This window comes from Polyodon spathula, chromosome 16, assembly GCF_017654505.1.
Source record: "Polyodon spathula isolate WHYD16114869_AA chromosome 16, ASM1765450v1, whole genome shotgun sequence".
Taxonomy (NCBI): Eukaryota; Metazoa; Chordata; class Actinopteri; order Acipenseriformes; family Polyodontidae; genus Polyodon; species Polyodon spathula.
In genome coordinates, this window is record NC_054549.1 from 26,933,653 (window position 1) to 26,952,704 (window position 19,052).

Sequence of the window (19,052 nt, forward strand, 5' to 3'; positions counted from 1 at the left end):
GTGGGTCCATATTGATTCACTTCAGCTGATCATTTGTACCTGGTATAACATTGACCATACTTAAGCTGGTCAGGCATGTTGATTTCAAACTATGAAATAAGCTCTCTTAAGCAGAGCATGTCCTTTTGACCATACCAGGACCATGCTGATATTTAGTCCAGTCTATATCTGGGAATGGACGACACACTGGGTGAATTATTATTTTTCTTTCTTTCTTTCTTTCTTTTAATGATTTAAAATAAATTTCCACGTGTCTTGTCGGACATTTCAAGACAGGATGTGGGCCCCAGTTGTTTGTTCTCCTTGGCTCTTGTAACATAACTGTGACTTTGATACAGGTCGTGGTTGAAGTGGTGCTTAATACACAGCTGCAGACTCTATTCCTACCACCAAAGGGGCTACATCTCCTTTACATGTCTCTTGTTTTTCTTATTGATTTATTTTCATTTCTGTTTGTCTCCGATAATGACAGTGTAGGAAAATAATTATTAGGCACCACTTCTCAACCTAAAAATAATACACAGAATATAAAAAATAAGCTTTACAATATGTAGTATCACAGATGTGTCTCGGTACCACGCAGAATAACTTTCCTAGTTAAGACACTATGAAAGCAAAAACACAAGAGTCTTCAAATATGGTCCAATATCCACACACCTAGGATGTTGTTCTTAAACAGCCTAGGCCTGCATAGTGACATATCTGCGCAGGTTCGGAAACTAGCGAGCCAAAAACATTGCTTCCTCTGTACTTGCCATTTTACAGTGTGTGATTGTGTATTATGACTCGTACATTATTTTGTAAATGTATGTTGAACACTTACATTTCTTAGATAGAATTAGAACTCTTTTAGTATCGTAATATATGAAAAATAAACTAAACATTTAACCTAAGTAAAACCCATGCAAAAAATGTCTCTCTGCTATCCGTGGTAACTTGTTACTCCCACTGTACTTGAATGTACTTGAATGTAGCAGATGCTGCGGTGCGGTACCATGTTCCACTGTGAATCATACTTTGCTGACTGCTGTGACCTGCTGCCAAAGACCAGGGTGAAGGGGTCAAGATAACTATGAGTGGTATTGAGGCACCCCCCTTGTGAAGAGTCCTGGAATCACAGCAAAAATACTAAGAAAAGCCTTTGGGACCATCAGCTCACTCAATAAATATTTGAAGGATGACATTACTTGAAGGTGGACGCATTAAAAATTGTTTGTTTTCAAATATGTATTCCTTTTGAAATTCCCTGTAGAGTCCAGAGTTTCCATATGTATTTAACAACATTGCTTTGATATTTTAATTAGGCACTATTATGTTTAACCCCATACGCAACCTAAGGCTTCTTGTACACTTTTTTTTTCTTATTTAACACTTGGTGACTAGAATTGTACAAAGTGATTGTTGTTTCATGAAGTTAATTCCCACCATCGAACAAGCTGTTTGCTTCCGTATGGGACAGGTGCTTCCAATGTAAACAAACCAATCGGCAAAATCGACACAAGGCCAATCGGCAAAAGTGTCTGAGTGCTTATCTAATGGCCCTTTCTGAATGTTCACCACCTGCGTGTTCAATTAAAGCACACGCTGTGGGTTTTTTTTCTCTTTTTGCTTTGGCAACAAGTTAACTAAGACATTTGTTAATTCAGAGGAAATTAATTGAAAGGAGAAATTCCTTCCAAGAGGATGTACAGTACCTGTTGCAGTCAGTGGCAGTCAAGAATTCGGTGTCTGTGTTAAAAGTGAAGGTTTTAAAGAAGAAACACCTGTTTGCAACACACAGTACTTTTAACATTTAGTAAAGAAACATAACAGCTAGTAGTAAAGTTCTACACTGCATTCGAAGACACACAAGAACCAATAACCTACCTAACTGTATCTGTTATGCTGTAGACAGTGTTTTATGGAAGTCTTGGCTGCTAGTTTTAGGCATCTGAAGGAGACTGTGTTGGAGTTCCAGTTGGGTTTTCCTGGGGGTGTCTTGCTTGAAGACAGACAGAGTTGCAGATGGTTGACAGTCTGGTCAGTGCTAAAGGCTTCTCTGGTGTGCTGGCTGTGTGGTTATCCCAATGGGCAGTGTGCTCTGGTTATGTGAAGGGCGTTGAATGCTTGCATCACGGAGGTGCAGTATGGCTCTCCCCAATTCTCCCAGGCAGAAGGTGATATTGAGTGTGAGGTCTGAAGAGGACGTCCGAAATGAAAGCTGTACATGAATTATTAACTCTATTCATAACTGGGAATCTGAGGGTGGTGTCATAATCAGCCAATGTATAATAGATGTCAGGTCAGTGATTGATTTTTAAAACCCACAAATGGAGAACCTGGAGTGCTATCTTGATAGGTATGTAAGTACCGTCTGGTTTTAGTGATGGATTTTGGGTGTCTTTCTCAACACCACCATCCATCAAAGACCCTCTCCCGTTACTTAATTGCCACAGAGAAGCATGCCATAAAGTTATTAAGGATTGAGTTCCCCAGCCCTCTACAATAAATGGACCAAAATTTAGGTCATCAGTGAAGACATAAGGGTTCACAGTATGCTGCAGAGTGACAACAACCATCTGCTCTTTGCACAACATGCTCACTCCTAAATTATTTTAGATTCATTAAAGAATACTTTAATTCAACCTGAATGAAAAATTGTTGAGTTATTCCTCTGCCATTCAAAATTTAATGAACTTGGACTGAAAGGAACTACGTTTAGATCAACACCGAATTTTGCTAAATGAATGCTTTGAATGTAAAAAAAAACAAACAAAAAAAAAAAAAAAACAGGATGGCTGGTGTTTGAAATCATGGACACAAGTGGCTCATTAAATCCAGTACAGCACATTTGTAAAAAGCACACGTAAAAGTGTAGCCACTGAATAATTCATTTGTAAATGTGAATTTCACTGGACAGTTTAATGTAGTCATTTTAAATCGGGAAAGAAGACTAACTTGCTTATGGATGAGTCACTAAATAATATGATCCCTTGTCTCTTAGCCTACTCCTAGACCAGACTGCCTAAAATAAATATACACACTACATCAGTGTTTGTTTAATACAAATCAGTAGCAGTCTCAGGGATATAGATAACAGCCCACTCAGTCTTGTATTTGTCCTATTTAAAGGGCATCCTTTGCTTGTGTTGTAATATACTCCTTGAAAGCGACTATGTAAGATACAGATATCACCCTTATATTTTGACTTGTCTACAAAACTGTTTATTCTTTAGAATGTTAATGATAATCTGGGGATATGAGGCCAGTATAAAACATGACCACTGGGGTAGCACTTGAGGTATGCACCTGTAATTTCCTTCCCCTGAAACAGTTTGTTAGCTCTTGAAAATCTACATCACACTATTTCAGGGGGGAAGAAATTATTGGTGCACACCAAATTGGGTATTTTTATACTGGTCTCTACTATATTGAGCAGTATTCGCACTGCACTAGAAACTGAATCTACGAACAACACTGTATGAATTACAGGCATTTAAATGTTTTAGTATGGTGCATTTGTTATCAAGATATAGTTTATAGTATAAAGCAAAATGCTCAGTCATGTCCTTAACAAAACCCTTCCAGACTATTACACATGCTCAAACTTGATATGTAGCCATACCACTTTCAATTTTCCAGCTGACAGTACTTTGTACAGACAACGTGGGCGGCTTCACAGTTTCCCAGAATGCGTCTGTCTCGTTTCCGGTCACATCCTGAACCCACAACAAAGAGGAATTTCAGTGTGACAACAACTGAACCCCCCCCCTTTTTTTTTTTTTTTTTGATCTTCAGTTTAAAGGATAGCTTTTAATATTTTGACCCATGAAGATTTTTCTTTATTTTGATTTGTAATAAAGGACTGCAGTGGAGTATTGTTCTGATTTTAAATGGCAACAAACAGGTGAAATAGATGTGAAGGACTGTTCTATAGTTAAAATGCAGTGCGTTGCTTTGTATAAATGACTATCTCGGCAACTTTAATTAAAGGTCGAGTCCCTGATTTAAGTGATGCTTGTGATGGTAAAGTATAATGTTATTGGCTAATCACTTTGTTTCTGTTTTGGATTCAATTTGATGGCCTGAGTCAATAAAAACAAACAGGTGGTTTAATTAACTGGCACTTGGTCAATCGCAAATACATATGAGATACAAACTTCATGTTCAATATTAAAGAAAAAATAGCCAAATCTAGCGGCAGCCTAACTTTCTGAGTATGTTTTATATAGTAGTATACTTCTTGACGGGTGATAGACGTACAACTCCCTTTAAAACAGTGCCATTTGTTACATTGCTGTATTTTATAGTTCTCTCAATAAACTTCTATTACTGGTGTTGTCCCATTAGAAAAAGGCACACTATTTTAACCTTTGTACTTCACTCAGAGATGCCATTCCCCTTACAATATGTTCCTGTGGTTTTGTTTCTTTTTGTTCACAAAAACAAAACCTTCAATATTCGAGCTTCTAAGCACGTCGGCCTAATCACATGTGGTGGTAGAGCTCCATTGCTTTCAATCCAGAGGACTTTGTACGAATGTAAAAACTGTCCCTAAATCTTGACAGGCAGGAATGAATGAGCCTCTTGTGCTATGCCTGGTTGGTAACTGCCTGGTTTAAAGGATTTGCTCCTGGAATTTTTATCCAGGGAACATTTGTCTTTTGGGATCACTTTGCTGAATTCCATCAGTGGCAGAGCAAAGGAGGGCTTCTTTTAAAAGCAGTGGAGTTCAGTGCTGCTGCCTATTGAAAACAATGAGTTGCCGTTGGGTGTTTCCTTAAGTACCACAAAATGCAAAGCATTATAAAGGCTTAGTTATCATTTGAAAGAATAAGCCGTCTTTTTGTTTTATTTTTAACTTCGTACAGCACTCCGGGATACCATGGTATGAAGGGCGCAATATAAAAATAAATTTGTATTGTATTATAGCAGAGAAGATTAATGGATTTGCAGTGAAATAACCCTTCTACTCCTCCAAATGACTACTAAACAAAGGGAGCATCTGTCAGTGCAGTAGAATCAATGTTTCCTTTAAGCTGTCAGTTTAAACAGTGGAGGTGAAAGAAGGGACAACAGTGATTTTGATATGCAGTAATGTACAGTCTGTAAATAAATATTCTGTTTATCTGGCATGTTTTAACTTTTGTCTTTTGAATGATAGTAGTACAGGGACATTTTGGTCAATCCCTGGCATTATTGAGCTAATAGATAGTCCTAGCTACAGTACATCCAAATATAACGTATAAAATGTACCCCCCCCCCCCCCCCCCCCCCCCCCCCCCCCCTGTGGTTAAAACAGTCAATTTGATTCCCATTTTAAAATCCCACTTTTTGGCAAAAAGGTTGCAAAAAAAATAAAATAAAACCTTGATATAATCCTTTGGCTCTGAAAATAATGTTGATTCCTAGTGTGACAACAGTTGTTTGATTTGGACTAAAAATAAAACCTTATAGGCCTGCCAACAGGCACAGGGTCGGTATTCACAGGAAATGAACACAGATAGACCCAGCGATTTCTCGGTGGTGCTCTGCTACTTTGGAAAGCCAAGAGCTTAATCCTCCATATGTGGTCAACAATTATATACAGCTCCTGTAGCTTTTAATGTCTTTGGCTCATGGCTTTTGCCCCAGAATTTATTTTTTCTTGTCTTCACGCAGTTAAAACACTCATGGCGATGACAGAAATATAATAAGGTATATAGTTTAGCCCTACTTTAAAATTTTATGATTAAGTGTCATGAATGATGAACTACTGGCCCAGTTTCATAACCCTTGTATTTGTAGGTCTGATGGAGAGATCTGTTCCAATTACTGTGTGAGTAAATGACTTGCAGGCAATTGCGCCTGCTTCATAGGAAATCAATACCTGCTCCATCCTCTCGGAGGGCCAGCTGCTGTAGGTCAAAAAAACACGTCAGATCCTAGTCGTGCATATTTTACGTCAATAGCATGCTGTATTATCAGTTTTTACCACTGAAATCACTTTCTTGTATTTTCTTTATCTCTCCCCACCTCCGATACCCTAGTTGTAGCACTTATGGGGAGATTCTAGCATACTAGCAATCAGATTCACTTGAATGAACCTTCATGAAGCAGCTGAACAGCAAATATCTAACACCTGTGGTACACTTCAATATTTCTCGAAGTTCAATAAGTTCGCTTTCACTATGGATTGATAGTCGAGTAGGGTTATAATGCACTCCAGTGATGCAGAAAATTAGTTTACCAGGCAGTTCTACTAAAAGTGGTGTTGAGTATTATGTTACTCAAGATTTTTAACCTACTGAATTGAATTTGATATTTCGCGCTGCATTAACTCAAGTAAGATTCTTGCTTGGTATTAGGTGGTACTGTTGGGTAATGTCGTTATCTTTCACATCTGCAGGCCTAGGTTTGAGTTGTCTCTTGGCTGTTAGTAGACAGAAATTCACATAAAAAGAAAATGTCATGCAATTAGACACGATTTGGGCTCCAGTTTGAAGAGAGGCCAAGGATTGAATGGGTAGTATAGACATTCAACTGCTGCTGACAGGGCAAAATGGCAGAAACTCGCGTGAACATCTTGTCCTTGCTCCCTGGTGTTTGGAATGGGAGTCTGAGATTCAGTCACTGGACCTTGATGGAGGGAGGGAGGTAGGTAGGTAAAATGACGCAGATTTTGCTTAAAAGACACACGTCTGCATTAGCATGTCTGTTCATAGATCTGGCATTCATCCTTCATTAACTAATTGTTTGAAATCTCATGCACTCATTAAGAAGGCATCTGAGTCTGTACTGCAGTTAATGTACTAAAACAAAAAGTCGTGTGAGAGTGTTCCTCATAGGTGGCTTTTCCCTTTACTGTCCATTAGAGATCCTCTGTGTATAAGACAGTGGGCAGTCTTGGAACCGCAGTTCCTAGTTTTCAACAACCCGCTGTTATTGTGATAGAAGTACCTCCTAATTAGCGATGGGGGAGCCAGCTGGTACAGTGATTATCTTGTGGTGACTGCAGTAGCCTCCGGTTCTGTAATTAGTGGGTTGCACTTGTTCCAAGCTGCTGAGTTGCCACATTCCAGCCCGGCTGCACTGAACAGCAAACAGTAGCTTAATAAGAGCTCCGAGGGGTTCAAACTTTCGCCTGATTGAGGTGGCAAAACATTTGACTATAGTACTTGACTTAGCTATCAATTATCAAAAATGAAGAAAAAAAAGACTGTTGTTTTGGCTGAAGTTTTTAAAGAACTTGATTATTTGATTTAATGAGCAGGTAAAATCTCTGATTTTATTTGAGTGCTCTTAAAGGAAATGCCACCAGAGGAGTCTGATTGTGCTTGAAGAAAGTTGCTATTAAATAACTTTAGGATTTCTGGACTATTTTTTAGAACCCACTGCATTGCATTACTTTATTATATGCCAATTTAATTTTTTTAATGTTTAAATTGTATTTTAACTTGTGTATCTGCTTGTGTGTTGGAAATACTGTAGCAACACCCAGTCTGACACATGCAGGTAATATTATAAGTAAATGCATTATTAAGTGCTGTACCAGGCTACAGTAAGTGTGTGTTATATTGTAATCGTTCTTAGATAAAAATAAAAAAGATACTTGTAGTCCACTGGTTGCTTTTTTTTTTTTTTTTAACCTGCTCATGAAGGTTAGAGGGATAATGAGACACTGGCTCTGGAACAACACTCCAAAGCCCAGATGGTTTCAAAATCTATTGTGGTTGTGTGTTCTAGACTCAGTTCTGCGGTGGACAAAGTAGAGACAACCAAACAGGATACGATGTAAACAGTGCTTCAGTTTTAATGGGTTATTCCTGGTTAAAGAATGAATACATTAAAAAAAAAAAAAAAGAAAAATAACAAAACCCAGACCCCAGGAGGTGAAGGCCAGTGAATTAGCCCACGGTGTGGCCCACCCCCTTGCCTGTACCAGGGAATGCTGTCTCAAGTGAATTCTTCCCTGTCCAGCAGTGACACATCATTGAAACTGGAGGGCCTGACACCATCCTAACAGCTGTCAGAAGAAGCGTGTTTGAACGGTAGCCTGTGTGTGTGTGTGTGTGTGTGTGTGTTTCTCTAAAGCAATGTTGTTTGTTTCTGTGTTGGTGAAACATGACTGGAAAAGTGGCAAGGCTCCTTGTGCTCTGGTTTAATTGTATTTAATGATCCTATTAAAATAAATCATAACCCTGTCTGGCTAGCATCAGAATGCCCAGCATGTCCTAATTGGTTTAGTCAGGCAAACACAGCTTATGTATCCTCAACCAGGCCTTGGTGTAAAAATGCCTTATACAAGGGGGGAAAACAGGTTGATCAAATTAGGCTCATGCCTTAATCAGTGATAGTGTTTAAGTTATGAATATATATAAAAAAAATTAACTGCATTTTGACATGCCCCATATAGTATGTGATATGCCAGCGTATTTTTATTCAGATTCGTACATTCTACAACGTAAAGGTCAAATTCTATATGATTATTTGGGGACCATATCTCTGATTTGAAAAGAAAAAAAAAAAGGATAAATATGTAAAGATAAATAGTCAAAGCTGAAGTGTTCACCAGACGAACCTGTATATTTAACTTCATACAATCAAACTGAAGCAAAGGGCAGCATTCTTGTCTCAGCTACACTCTTCTCCCTACCAGCTGTGCCTGGCTCCAGAACTCTGAATGCCTGCTTCACAACATCTTATTTACCTTTAGCAGAAAAACAGGATCTCCAGCCCCAGTCTTTCAGCTGAGGCTGTTTTTTGGCAGTAGCTGCCTCTAAAGTCCACACAGCAAGCGAAGGTACATTCAGACATGACTGAAAGGGCCTGGAATGCCATAGCTTGCTTTGGACTCATTTAGAATGACACACTTTTTTTTTATTTACGGCCCTGTTTTTCAGAACGTTTTGTCTTAGTTTCTGTTTAAAAAGTAATAAATATTGCTCCCTTCAGGAGGTTCAAGGCAGACTTTCTTGTGTAGTGCAGCAAGGTCTGGCTGACAATTCAAAGCTTCAAGGTTGACGGTAGCTTTTACTAGATGAGGAAACCAAAATGGCAGGAAGCGAACCACGGACTTAACCATGAACATATTCTGGTGACTTTGAGAGTTTAAAGCACCCCTGTGGCCTCACCAGAGCTCACAAAAAAAGAATTTCATACATCTGGTACACCAGAGTGTAACCGTTAACCTGTCCCCCTACAAAACACACCACAAAGACATGGGAAAGAAATACCACAAAGAATAAATATGTCTACATCCACTAGGGACAGATCATGATTTGAATCCTCATAAAAGCATGCTTAAAGATCACTTATTTAGAAAAAAAGTTTACAATCCTCATTATAGCTGTGTAAGACTGCCTTTAGAGATTGTTCAATGTTAAAAGTGATACATGGGGGCAAGGCACCACTCTTGGGAAATAAGTGTCGCTGCTACGAACAGGTTCAAATGCTGACGTAAATCAATATACGAGGTTTGTTAAACAATGCTACCTACAGGCTGTGTCACTTTTTATGTATCTCGAGTGCATGTCTGAAATGTAACAAGATAATTAGAGGACATGTATATAGTCTACAGTGTGGTGGAGGACTGGTCCGGGATCCTACCCAGCCCATAAAGCTGCGTCGGCAGGATCGGGGTCCTCATGTCAGTGTAGGAATCCATTGAGAGCAGCTGTCCTTTCCTGTTCAGTTTCTGCTTTTCTTTGACTAAAGCTTCCCAGACTTCATGGCCCAATCTGGTGTCCAGTATTCATACCCTTTCAGCAGTGAATGCTTTTGTGATAGCTGTGCATTGTAAATAGACCTTTACAGTGTACCTCTGGTACTAGGCTGCTGTGCTTAGAGTTAGACCACACTACGAGAAGATCAAAATAACTTCTTATAGCAGGCTGCTGACTAGTAAACACAACCCACTAATATTCAAAATGTTCCTAATCCCACAACTGAGTTGAATTGAATACTAAAATGTAATTCCTAAATGCTAGTTTCTTACATTTTTCTATAGTTTAACAAAAAGCAAACCTGCACTTTGATTAGTCCTGCTCGTTTACATTCTCCCAGATGTTAAGGCTGTAGTGCTATGTGATTTGTTGGATACATGTGCTGAAAAGTGTATATAGTACTGACAAGCTTAATAAAACAAGAATATTGTTCTTATTGGTTTGCTTTAAGTTTATCTGGACATTGTCGGTGAATTGTATTGATTTACACGGCTAGTAGTACAGAAAGCAGTCTGTGGATTGTGTGTGGCTTGTCGTTCAAACCAGAAAGGTTGCAGAGCATATCCTGCAGATTCTTGCCTTAGAATAGCTCAGATTTTATACCAGCATCAGCTTCTCAAAAGATAATGCAGATGTAAGGCGTCCCTGAGTGTCTCGCCTGGTAAAAGCACGGGTGTGTGGTGTGAGTGCAGGTTCGTGCCCTGGCGACTGACTTCGCTGAGGATTCCAAAGGGAGCTCTGGCACTCCTGCTGGTTGGGAAGCAAAACCTCATCGCACCACAGCGCATCCTACTGGCCAGGCCTGGTGAGTTTAAGCAGACACCTGCAGGACTGGCCTGTGCCCTACAGAGGCTTGTAGCTCACTGACCTCTGCTGTTCCTGGGTTTAATGAGGTAATCCGTTAATGCTGATCTGTCCAGGCTTACAAAGCTGGAAAGAGATAATGAAGAAAATTGACTCATTGATTTAATCACAGCTGGTGCACTGACTCCACTATCTGATAGAAGCCTGCCAGAGCTCTCTGACAGTATTATTCATTTTCTAATTTAGTATTATAATGTAGTACTTTATAGGGTCAATGGTACGAAATTTAATAGTGGCACATTGTTTTAACCTCTCTAGGTTAGGTGTTAAAGTCCTATCATTAGCGTAGGCCTGAATTCAAATCCCTCCCATTTCCCCTCCAAAGGTCTGTTAAAAGCTGGTGTTTTTTTTTTACTGGGGGGGGGGGGGGGCACCATTTTCCAGAGCTGTCTAGTTGTATAATAGAAACAGAGCAGCTTTGAGACACCCCCTATTTTTCCTAGTCTACCAACCTCCAGAGGGAGGCTTTCCGGCTAAAAATACAAGCACAAATATTTAACCAGCTGCCTAAATGTAATAATCTTCAGGGAGAAAAACAAAGTTCTGTAGACCTTGGTGAGTTCCGTGCTTTGAATAGAGGGCTACTGGAAGCTCCTGTACATGTAAACTTGGTCTCCTAAATGCCTCGTTATAGTTTTCAAATCCTCTGTGTCCCTGTAGGAATATTACAGTAGCCTCATTCACGGCAGCACCTCTGAATTGCCAATTACCTGACTCTGTGACCTTACTGCTGTTGGTGCCACTTCCTTGTGAATTCATCAAAAGCGAACAGAAAACAGAAAGACCTCTGGAAGCCTGTGTTTGAATCCGTTTCAGGTGAAATGTGCCTGGTTGTTTAGTTTTAGCCCCAGTGGACGTCAGTACACGTCATGTAATCACCACAACAACTCGACACAATTAGCAGTCTGTGAGAGAGTCATCATGGTGCTTGCTTGGACAAAGTTTTTCAACATTGTAGTAAGAAAAAATGCTCTTTTATAACATTTGAAAGGCACACATTATGTTTCAGTGGAAGTCAAAGTGTTTAAACGTTCAGGGATGTATTCCTAAATGTTTTTTTGTTAGTGTCAAATGTGTTGATGCATCTACAACCTGCAGTATTGGCTTGTAGCGCATTCATAAAGCACAGTTACCTATACATGTGTCTAAGTCTGTTCTGAATTACAAATGTGGTTAACCAAAGTCTAACTGAATGTTAAACAAATGTAAGGCATCTAAGTCTTGATCTTGAGCTCTTTTGGGCACATTTTATGCAGGGCTAAAACACATCTTTATTTTTTTACTTGTATCAAGAATTGAAAAATGTATTCATTTTTATTTTTTGCTACTTAACCCCCATAAGGTACACAAGGAACTGAGTGGTTGTTCAAACAGTTTAGTCTTTAAACTCTATTTGAGAGCAACTCAAGTATTGCAAGGAAACAATCTGGATGACCAGATCCAACCTGTTTCATGCACCTCATTGAAAAAAAGGGTACCTTAAAAGGTTAATAGAATATTAAGTACAAAAATGACTTAAATAACAACAAATTACTAAATCTACAAAAATTAATACATTTTTATGAATACAGCCCTTAGAAAACAGCCTATGGCTGATTTATGTAGATATTTTTAATGTATTGTGTACATAGATGTGGTACTATACATGCAATAAACAGGTTGTAGTAATAAATAAAAAGATCTACTGCAGATTTGCTGATGATGGTATTACTGCTACAAACATGTTCGTTTTAACAATTGAAGGTTAAGAGGAAGGAAAAAGCTTTTGGGTTGTGTAAACAAACTGGACAGACAAAAAGATCTGATTTAAATGCACAGAAGGAAACACCTTAAGGTTAGCCTAGGAATCCTATTGTATTGTCAGTAGATTTATACAGCTTTAAAATGACAGTCCAGTACTGGACTGATCAACCAGAATCGGGCACCACTTTGAAATCGCTTTTGTCTTGACGGGCAACAACACCACGTATCTTCAGTAGTTGAGTGCTGTCCTTCTGACAGGTTTACTTAGCTTGTGGGGTGTTCTGAACTGCAGTGTTCAATACTTAGTAGAGCTGTCCTGAGGAGGTTCAAAGAGAACAGCAAGATGCTCATGCCTGTGTTGTTTCCCCTGGAGGAAAAAGCTTACTGCACTAACCTTAATTTCACAGATGAAGGAAATGGTCGCTATATGATCTCAGTATGATGTCCTGTTAAGATACCTGTGAGCCATGACTTGTTTGAGCAGCTGAGTTTGCTTCATATGTACGTAACAGTCTCGATGCGGTGCTGTTGATAATCTGTGGCTCAGATGACTCCCTCTTTTTGTGCCAGTAGAGAAATGTTCTATTAAATAGTTTTACTACTTAATGGTTGTGTTCCTCCAGTATTTAGTTACTGTAACTTTCCTCTAAATCGGCCTTTACCTGGTTTTGCTTTGAGTTAGTTTGGAGAATCCTAATTGGTGGCACTGAACATCATTCCTTCTACCATTCAAAACCAGCCCAACCTACTCTACATTTATATAGACAGAGAGTAGGTGAGGAAGGCAGAATTCAAAGGTGGCAGTGTCACATGATTTGAGTAGAATAAGGAAGGAGGTTCAGTCCTAGCACTTAGGATTCTTCACACAAGCTCACAACCTGGTAGTCAGATTTTGAAAAATAGTAGGTATTGTAGCAACAGAACCACTCAGAATGACTTGTAAAAACAGAAGAGCAAAAATAAAATATACATTAAAAAATATTACTCTTTAAAATGTTGAGATATATATTTTGCACAACTTCTTGAAAATAACTGTATCCAGTGCCATTGCCCCCCACCTTTCCATGAGCACTAAATTCATCACTGTACGTGACACGTGTGTTTATTTTGTCTTCCTTTCTTTGCAGGTACTGTCCTGGGATGATGTGTTAAGCAAAGACAGTGCCAGCAGTGCAGGGGGTGAATGCCTCTCTAACACAACATAGGAGACAAATGGTAAGAACCTGTCATATCTACTGTACAAAAAATGATTCCTACTGTATATTTGAGACTGTTGCTAACTAAATATTTCATGCATTTTATCTGTCATGCAGTTTTATTCATTAAATTTGTCAAATGTGGGGTTTCAAAAGAAATATGATAGCACAAGAAGGTGTTTTATTTTTACAAGATAACATCTTGTACTACATTAGATACGTTTCCTGTTTGCTTGCCTTCACCTGTCCAGGAAATCTGTTACACTTCTGCATGTGTTGCACTTCCTAGGTCATTTCCCCTCAGCAGTCTCTTCAGGGTCAAGCATCTTACTGGCTGCAAAGCATGTCACTCATTTTGGGGGAGCAGCTGGTTGGTTAATAACATGAAAGAAGGCCCTGAAGCGCTCAGATAAATTCTCTCTCCAGGTGAAAGAATATCAGCTCGAGGCCATCAAACAGATCTTTCTTTAACCAAGTGTAGTCCTGTTTTAAAATTAAAGTTCTTATTTAGATTTCTTTCCAAACTATACATTTTGAGACCTATATAATGAATGATGCCGATGTGATAATCATATAGACTTCAAAGGAAGGTTTTATTCAAATTGATTCCAGATTATAAATTTTAATGCTTTGAATCCGTTCCACACAATTGGTGGAATTGGTGAACTCCTTTTTCTCATTCAAATCTGTGTTGACAAAACCTAGCTTGGCTACATCCAAATAGGGTTATTACAACACATTTAAATAAGGTTCTTTCACTGTAATCCTTGTATGCAGTTTTCAAACATTAAAACATAAGGTAACAATATCCTCAACTTAGGTACATTACCCCTTCAGGAAACGCAAAGCAACAGCTCATAAAACCGCTCGCGGGAAAGATCATTCTAATCCTGGTACAAATATGCTTTTAACTGAATCTTTGCTGCTTTATTTTAATTGTGGCATCGCCAGGTGGGGTTTAGAAATGTGCCAGGAAATTGAGATCTAAAATACGATCAGAGAGCTTTTTAATTGTCTGCGAAGCTTAGCGGAGAGAGGGTGCTGTTTTATTTGGCTATGCTTGATAAGTGTCGTATTTATTTGTCTTTCAAATTCCTTATCGCATTACCTACTTTGCTGCAGTTGATTTGGTTTACTACAGTTTTTTTCAAACAGACTAGTAACCACGTGCAATTTTTCATCGTATACGGCGATCCTTGTCTGTCTGTCACACTCTCTATGGTGAACATGCCTTAAATCTTTTCAGCTTTCATCATAGTCTTTTAGACCACTCCTTTTGGAGAGTATAGCTTTGTAACTGTTTTTATCATGTGCTTATAAGGCATCAGCCTACTTAACACTGTACTACTATTGCATAGCAGTTTTTCTCATACAATGCAATCACCAGGTATTTTTTGTTTTGCTTGTGCCTGTTTTTTTTTTTTTTACCGAATTCAAAGCAATAGGTCTGTCCTGCAATGTAATGTATTGCATATTATATTGTGGGCCTCTGAGGATAGATTGTAGACATAGTATTGATTATTATACGCTAGACTAATGGACTTTAGATATGCAATAACTACATATTTAAATTCAAGGCAGAACATATAGTAGGTACTGGCACCAAAAAAAGCCATTTATAAGTAAGACTTCCATTGAATAGCAGTTAAATCCATTCTTAGTTTTAGTTAAGTTTTAATATGACACGCTTGAACTTGTTACCATTCCACCATGGCTAATCCAGCTTGTAGTAAAACCTGGAATGGCTGAAACTGCTATGCAATAGGAGTCGTCTTTCCATTCCTGTAAATGGATGTAAAAAATCTGGGCCACCTGCAAGGTGTGGTTGCTGAAGATGATGAGACAAGTGTGAGATAACGGATGCAGTAAACAGTGTGTTTTCAAATAAAATCAAAGGGTTAAATAACACAGATTGTGTGGGCGTGGGGAGAGGGTTCATATTGGCACGGGAGTAAAGGAAAGCAAATTCTTCTTTAATCAGCGCTTTTGCAAGACCTGGAAAAGAAAGTATAAATCAGTTCCCCGTGTTCTACCCCAAACCTCCCCCACCCACAGCCACCCTCAACTCATTAAGTGAAGTCTCTATAGAGAATCATTTTCGGGAAGCCCCGTCAGTGTTTTAGCTTTTAAGATGATTTCAGGTTAAAAAGGTTACATCTCTTGAAAGATTAAATGGTTTTGTTGGCAGATTTGTACCTGAGCTAGCAAATAAAAAATCCTTTCCTCTCCCAGGGAAGGTTCTGGGGAATTGTGGCTATACGCGGCTCCTGTGTACTTACAGGTGTAGTAATGCAAGTACAGTAAGTGATATTTGAAAACAATTTCCCATTGCCTTAAAGCAATTGTCAATTTGCACTTCGGTTAACAACATGGGTCTCAAATGTGCAGTATTGAAAGAAACACATGTTTTAGCACACATGCATTTTCATTTTAAAACATGATAGCTGGTACTACTTTAGAGTAAAGGAAGCTCCCTGTTCTTGTATGCCTTATTCTTGGTCATTTCACCTCGGCAGTGTCTTTTTATGTGATTTTGCTGGCTGAAAGCATCAATCAATAGGGGAAGCAGCTGATGTAATTATTGACAGTGAAATGACCCGGGAGGTCTGGTGTAGTACCAGATATCATGTGTTTCTTTCAGAGCTGCACAGTTGAGACCTATGTAATGAATGGATGTGCATGGTAGAGGCGTTTTGTTGGCTACACTTATTTTAGTTTAGTTTTAACTGCCTCCCTGTCATTTAGTTCAAGTTTAGCTGCATATTGATCGTGTGAGCAGCGAAAATTGCAATTAAGCAAATAAATGCGTACAGGTTAATATTAAAATCATATGACACAGCATAGAGTACTCTGTGAGCAAACCAGTTCCTTTAGGTAGGACTGTCTGTTATCAAAAACATCATTTAATGTTGGGTATCTGGTATCCAACAAGTACAGTAATATCCCAGATTGTGGAAGTCATACAGTAGTATCAGTATGTGGACCATTTTCATCCAGGGAGACTTCTGTAACTTAGCAACCAGAGGGACTGAACCAGTATGGTACCATTGTCATTGTTTGGCAAAGTAAGGCCTTTTTAATGTTTGAGCTTCTCAATTCTCATTAAACATTCATTGACTACAACAACTGAGCAGCATTTTACACATTTAATAATGATATCCACACACTTTATTACAAGTGCAATTACTGTACATGCTGTAGTGATTAATGACTAAGTAAATAGTGGGGTTCCAAATAAATAGTGTTACACGTCCCCACGTGTTGCTACAGCTGTTTAAATAATGTACCTGTCATTTCTTTTCATTGACATCCTGACAACCTTTTGCACATATAACTTAAGTCTTTTTCAAATCTGTTTTCTAGTGCACTGATAGTGTACAGATTATTGCCCACATTGTCAAACCAGCTAACACAGCAATAACTCTTTGAAACAGACTTTAAAGTTGTAAGTGTAAATAGTTGTCAGGATGTTAACAATGAAAAGAAAAATCACAGGTACATTATTTAAACAGTTGTAGCAACACGTGAGAAAATGATTGTGAGGCTTGACTCTCCTGCGTTTCAGTACTTCTCAAGACCTTGTTCCAATGGCTTCAGTTCTGTTCACACAATGTATTTATTATGTGGTGCACTTTGAGCTTCTTTAGAACCAGTAATTTATGGGAATGTCAGATGATCCGGAGCTGCTGAAATGCACTGATAGTGTCTCACGAAAGAAATAGAGAATGTGTTTAGTTTGCATAGCTTGAACTTTGCATATTAGGGAAAAATCTGTTCTGAAATATCAATAAAAGTTGTGGCCTTGACACCCTTAAAATAATGAATAATTTTCTGTATTACAGAATGTTCACCATGCCACCCGGGGCGGTCCTTATTTATACCCTCCTCTGCCTGCTGGGGAGCAGCGTCTTGAGCGCCTATGAAACCTTCACCCGAAGCGGCACCAAATTCGAGCACCTGGCCCTTCACCCAGACCCCCAGACAGGCACAGTATACATTGGAGCCACCAACTACCTCTTCCAGCTGAGCTCCGACCTGCAACTGAGAACTGAGGAGAGCACGGGGCCAGTTCAGGACAGCAAAGACTGCCTGCCGCCCATCGCCTTCACCCACTGCCCCCAGGCCCACCTGGCAAACAACCACAACAAGCTGCTGCTGGTCAATCCCTATCATGGGGAGCTCATCACCTGCGGCAGCATCCACCAAGGCATCTGCGAGAAACGCAGCCTGGATTCCATCAAGGATGTCCTCTTCAGGACTGACAGGCCGGTGGACACTCAATATGTGGCGGCCAACGACCCAAACGTGACCACTGTGGGGCTGGTTGTCCTCTCCAAAGAGCAGCTGCCTGTCCTGTTTGTGGGCCGGGGCTACACCAGCAGCCACCCTCCCATCTCCACCCGCAACCTGGTGTCTCCGCCCATCTTCTCGTACGAGGAGACTGCCAAGCTTGCCGTGGCGGGACGTCTTTCAGAATACGACCACCATTTTGTCAAATCCTTTTCCCACCACTCCTCGGTCTACTTCCTTTTTTACAGACGGGATTTGAAATCCCATTCCCGGGAGTACAAAACCTATATTTCTAGGATCTGCTTGTACGACATCTCCTATTACTCTTATGTGGAGGTGCCGCTGGTGTGTCGGACTGCTGGGAAGAACTATAACCTACTGCAGGCCATTCAGGTGGGGCGCCCGGCCGAGGGACTGGCGGCTGGGCGGCTCAGGACGCGAGGGGACGTGCTGGTGGGTGTGTTTTCTATGGGACTGGCCTCCTCGGGGAAGCCCGGAGAGGACTCTGCGATGTGCATGTACACACTGGAGGAGATCGACCAGCGCATCAATGCCACGCGGGACCTGTGCTACACGAGGGATGGGCGGGCCGAGGGAGGTGGAGAGGCAGCCTACATAGAGTATGACGTCAAGTCCCTCTGTGCCAACCTCCCCTTGGTAAGACGTCGTCCATTATTGTCCGTGATTTCTACAAGCTGGTAACATTTTCTTTTTTAAATCCCCAGCCAGTGGATATAAAAGGGGAGGCACAGATTAACATTAATCCTGGGCTACCTAATGTTAGAACAACTTGGTACGATATCATAGTTACCTTAACAGATGTAGTCTTCTTAATCACTTTTTTTCAATTTCAGTCATGACATCATTATGACTTATAAATAACTCAAGGTGCCTAAAGCACCCATGTGGCCTCTGTAGAGTTCAGTACAGCTGGACAACTAAGCATGCTGAAACTTGGTCACTTCTAGCATGAGTTAATATCACAGGAATCGAGATGTGATGTCTGTTGCTAAAACTACCATTATGAATTGAAAATAGACTGGGAAGCCACTTGGTCCTGGGTTCTGGTGGAGTTGTACAGTGCACTGATAGTAAACATTGTCATGGATTTTGTTTTTGGTACTGGAACGAGTGTGATTGTGGGGGATGTGTGGCTTTAATCCATTCTTTGGAAGCTTTAGTGGAAATTATATACTGTACACCATTATATCCAACTGTTTTATGATGGAAATTAGCACCCCTGGGATTCCAGCCAAGCAAAGTTAAACAAGCGGCT

General features: G+C 39.8%; 1 protein-coding gene across 3 annotated transcripts in view; it reads left to right on the plus strand.

Annotated features, from left to right (window-relative positions):
• The window catches only part of LOC121329137 (plexin-B1-like), a 122,472-nt gene that overhangs the window by 72,659 nt on the left and 30,761 nt on the right, over positions 1 to 19,052 (plus strand). For all 3 annotated transcript variants that reach the window (XM_041274518.1, XM_041274517.1, XM_041274519.1), the window contains 2 exons: positions 13,418 to 13,505; positions 17,329 to 18,433. In XM_041274518.1, the coding sequence (XP_041130452.1) occupies positions 17,330 to 18,433 (1,104 nt within the window). In that variant the 5' untranslated portion in view covers positions 13,418 to 13,505; position 17,329. The remainder of the gene's footprint in view (positions 1 to 13,417; positions 13,506 to 17,328; positions 18,434 to 19,052) is intronic.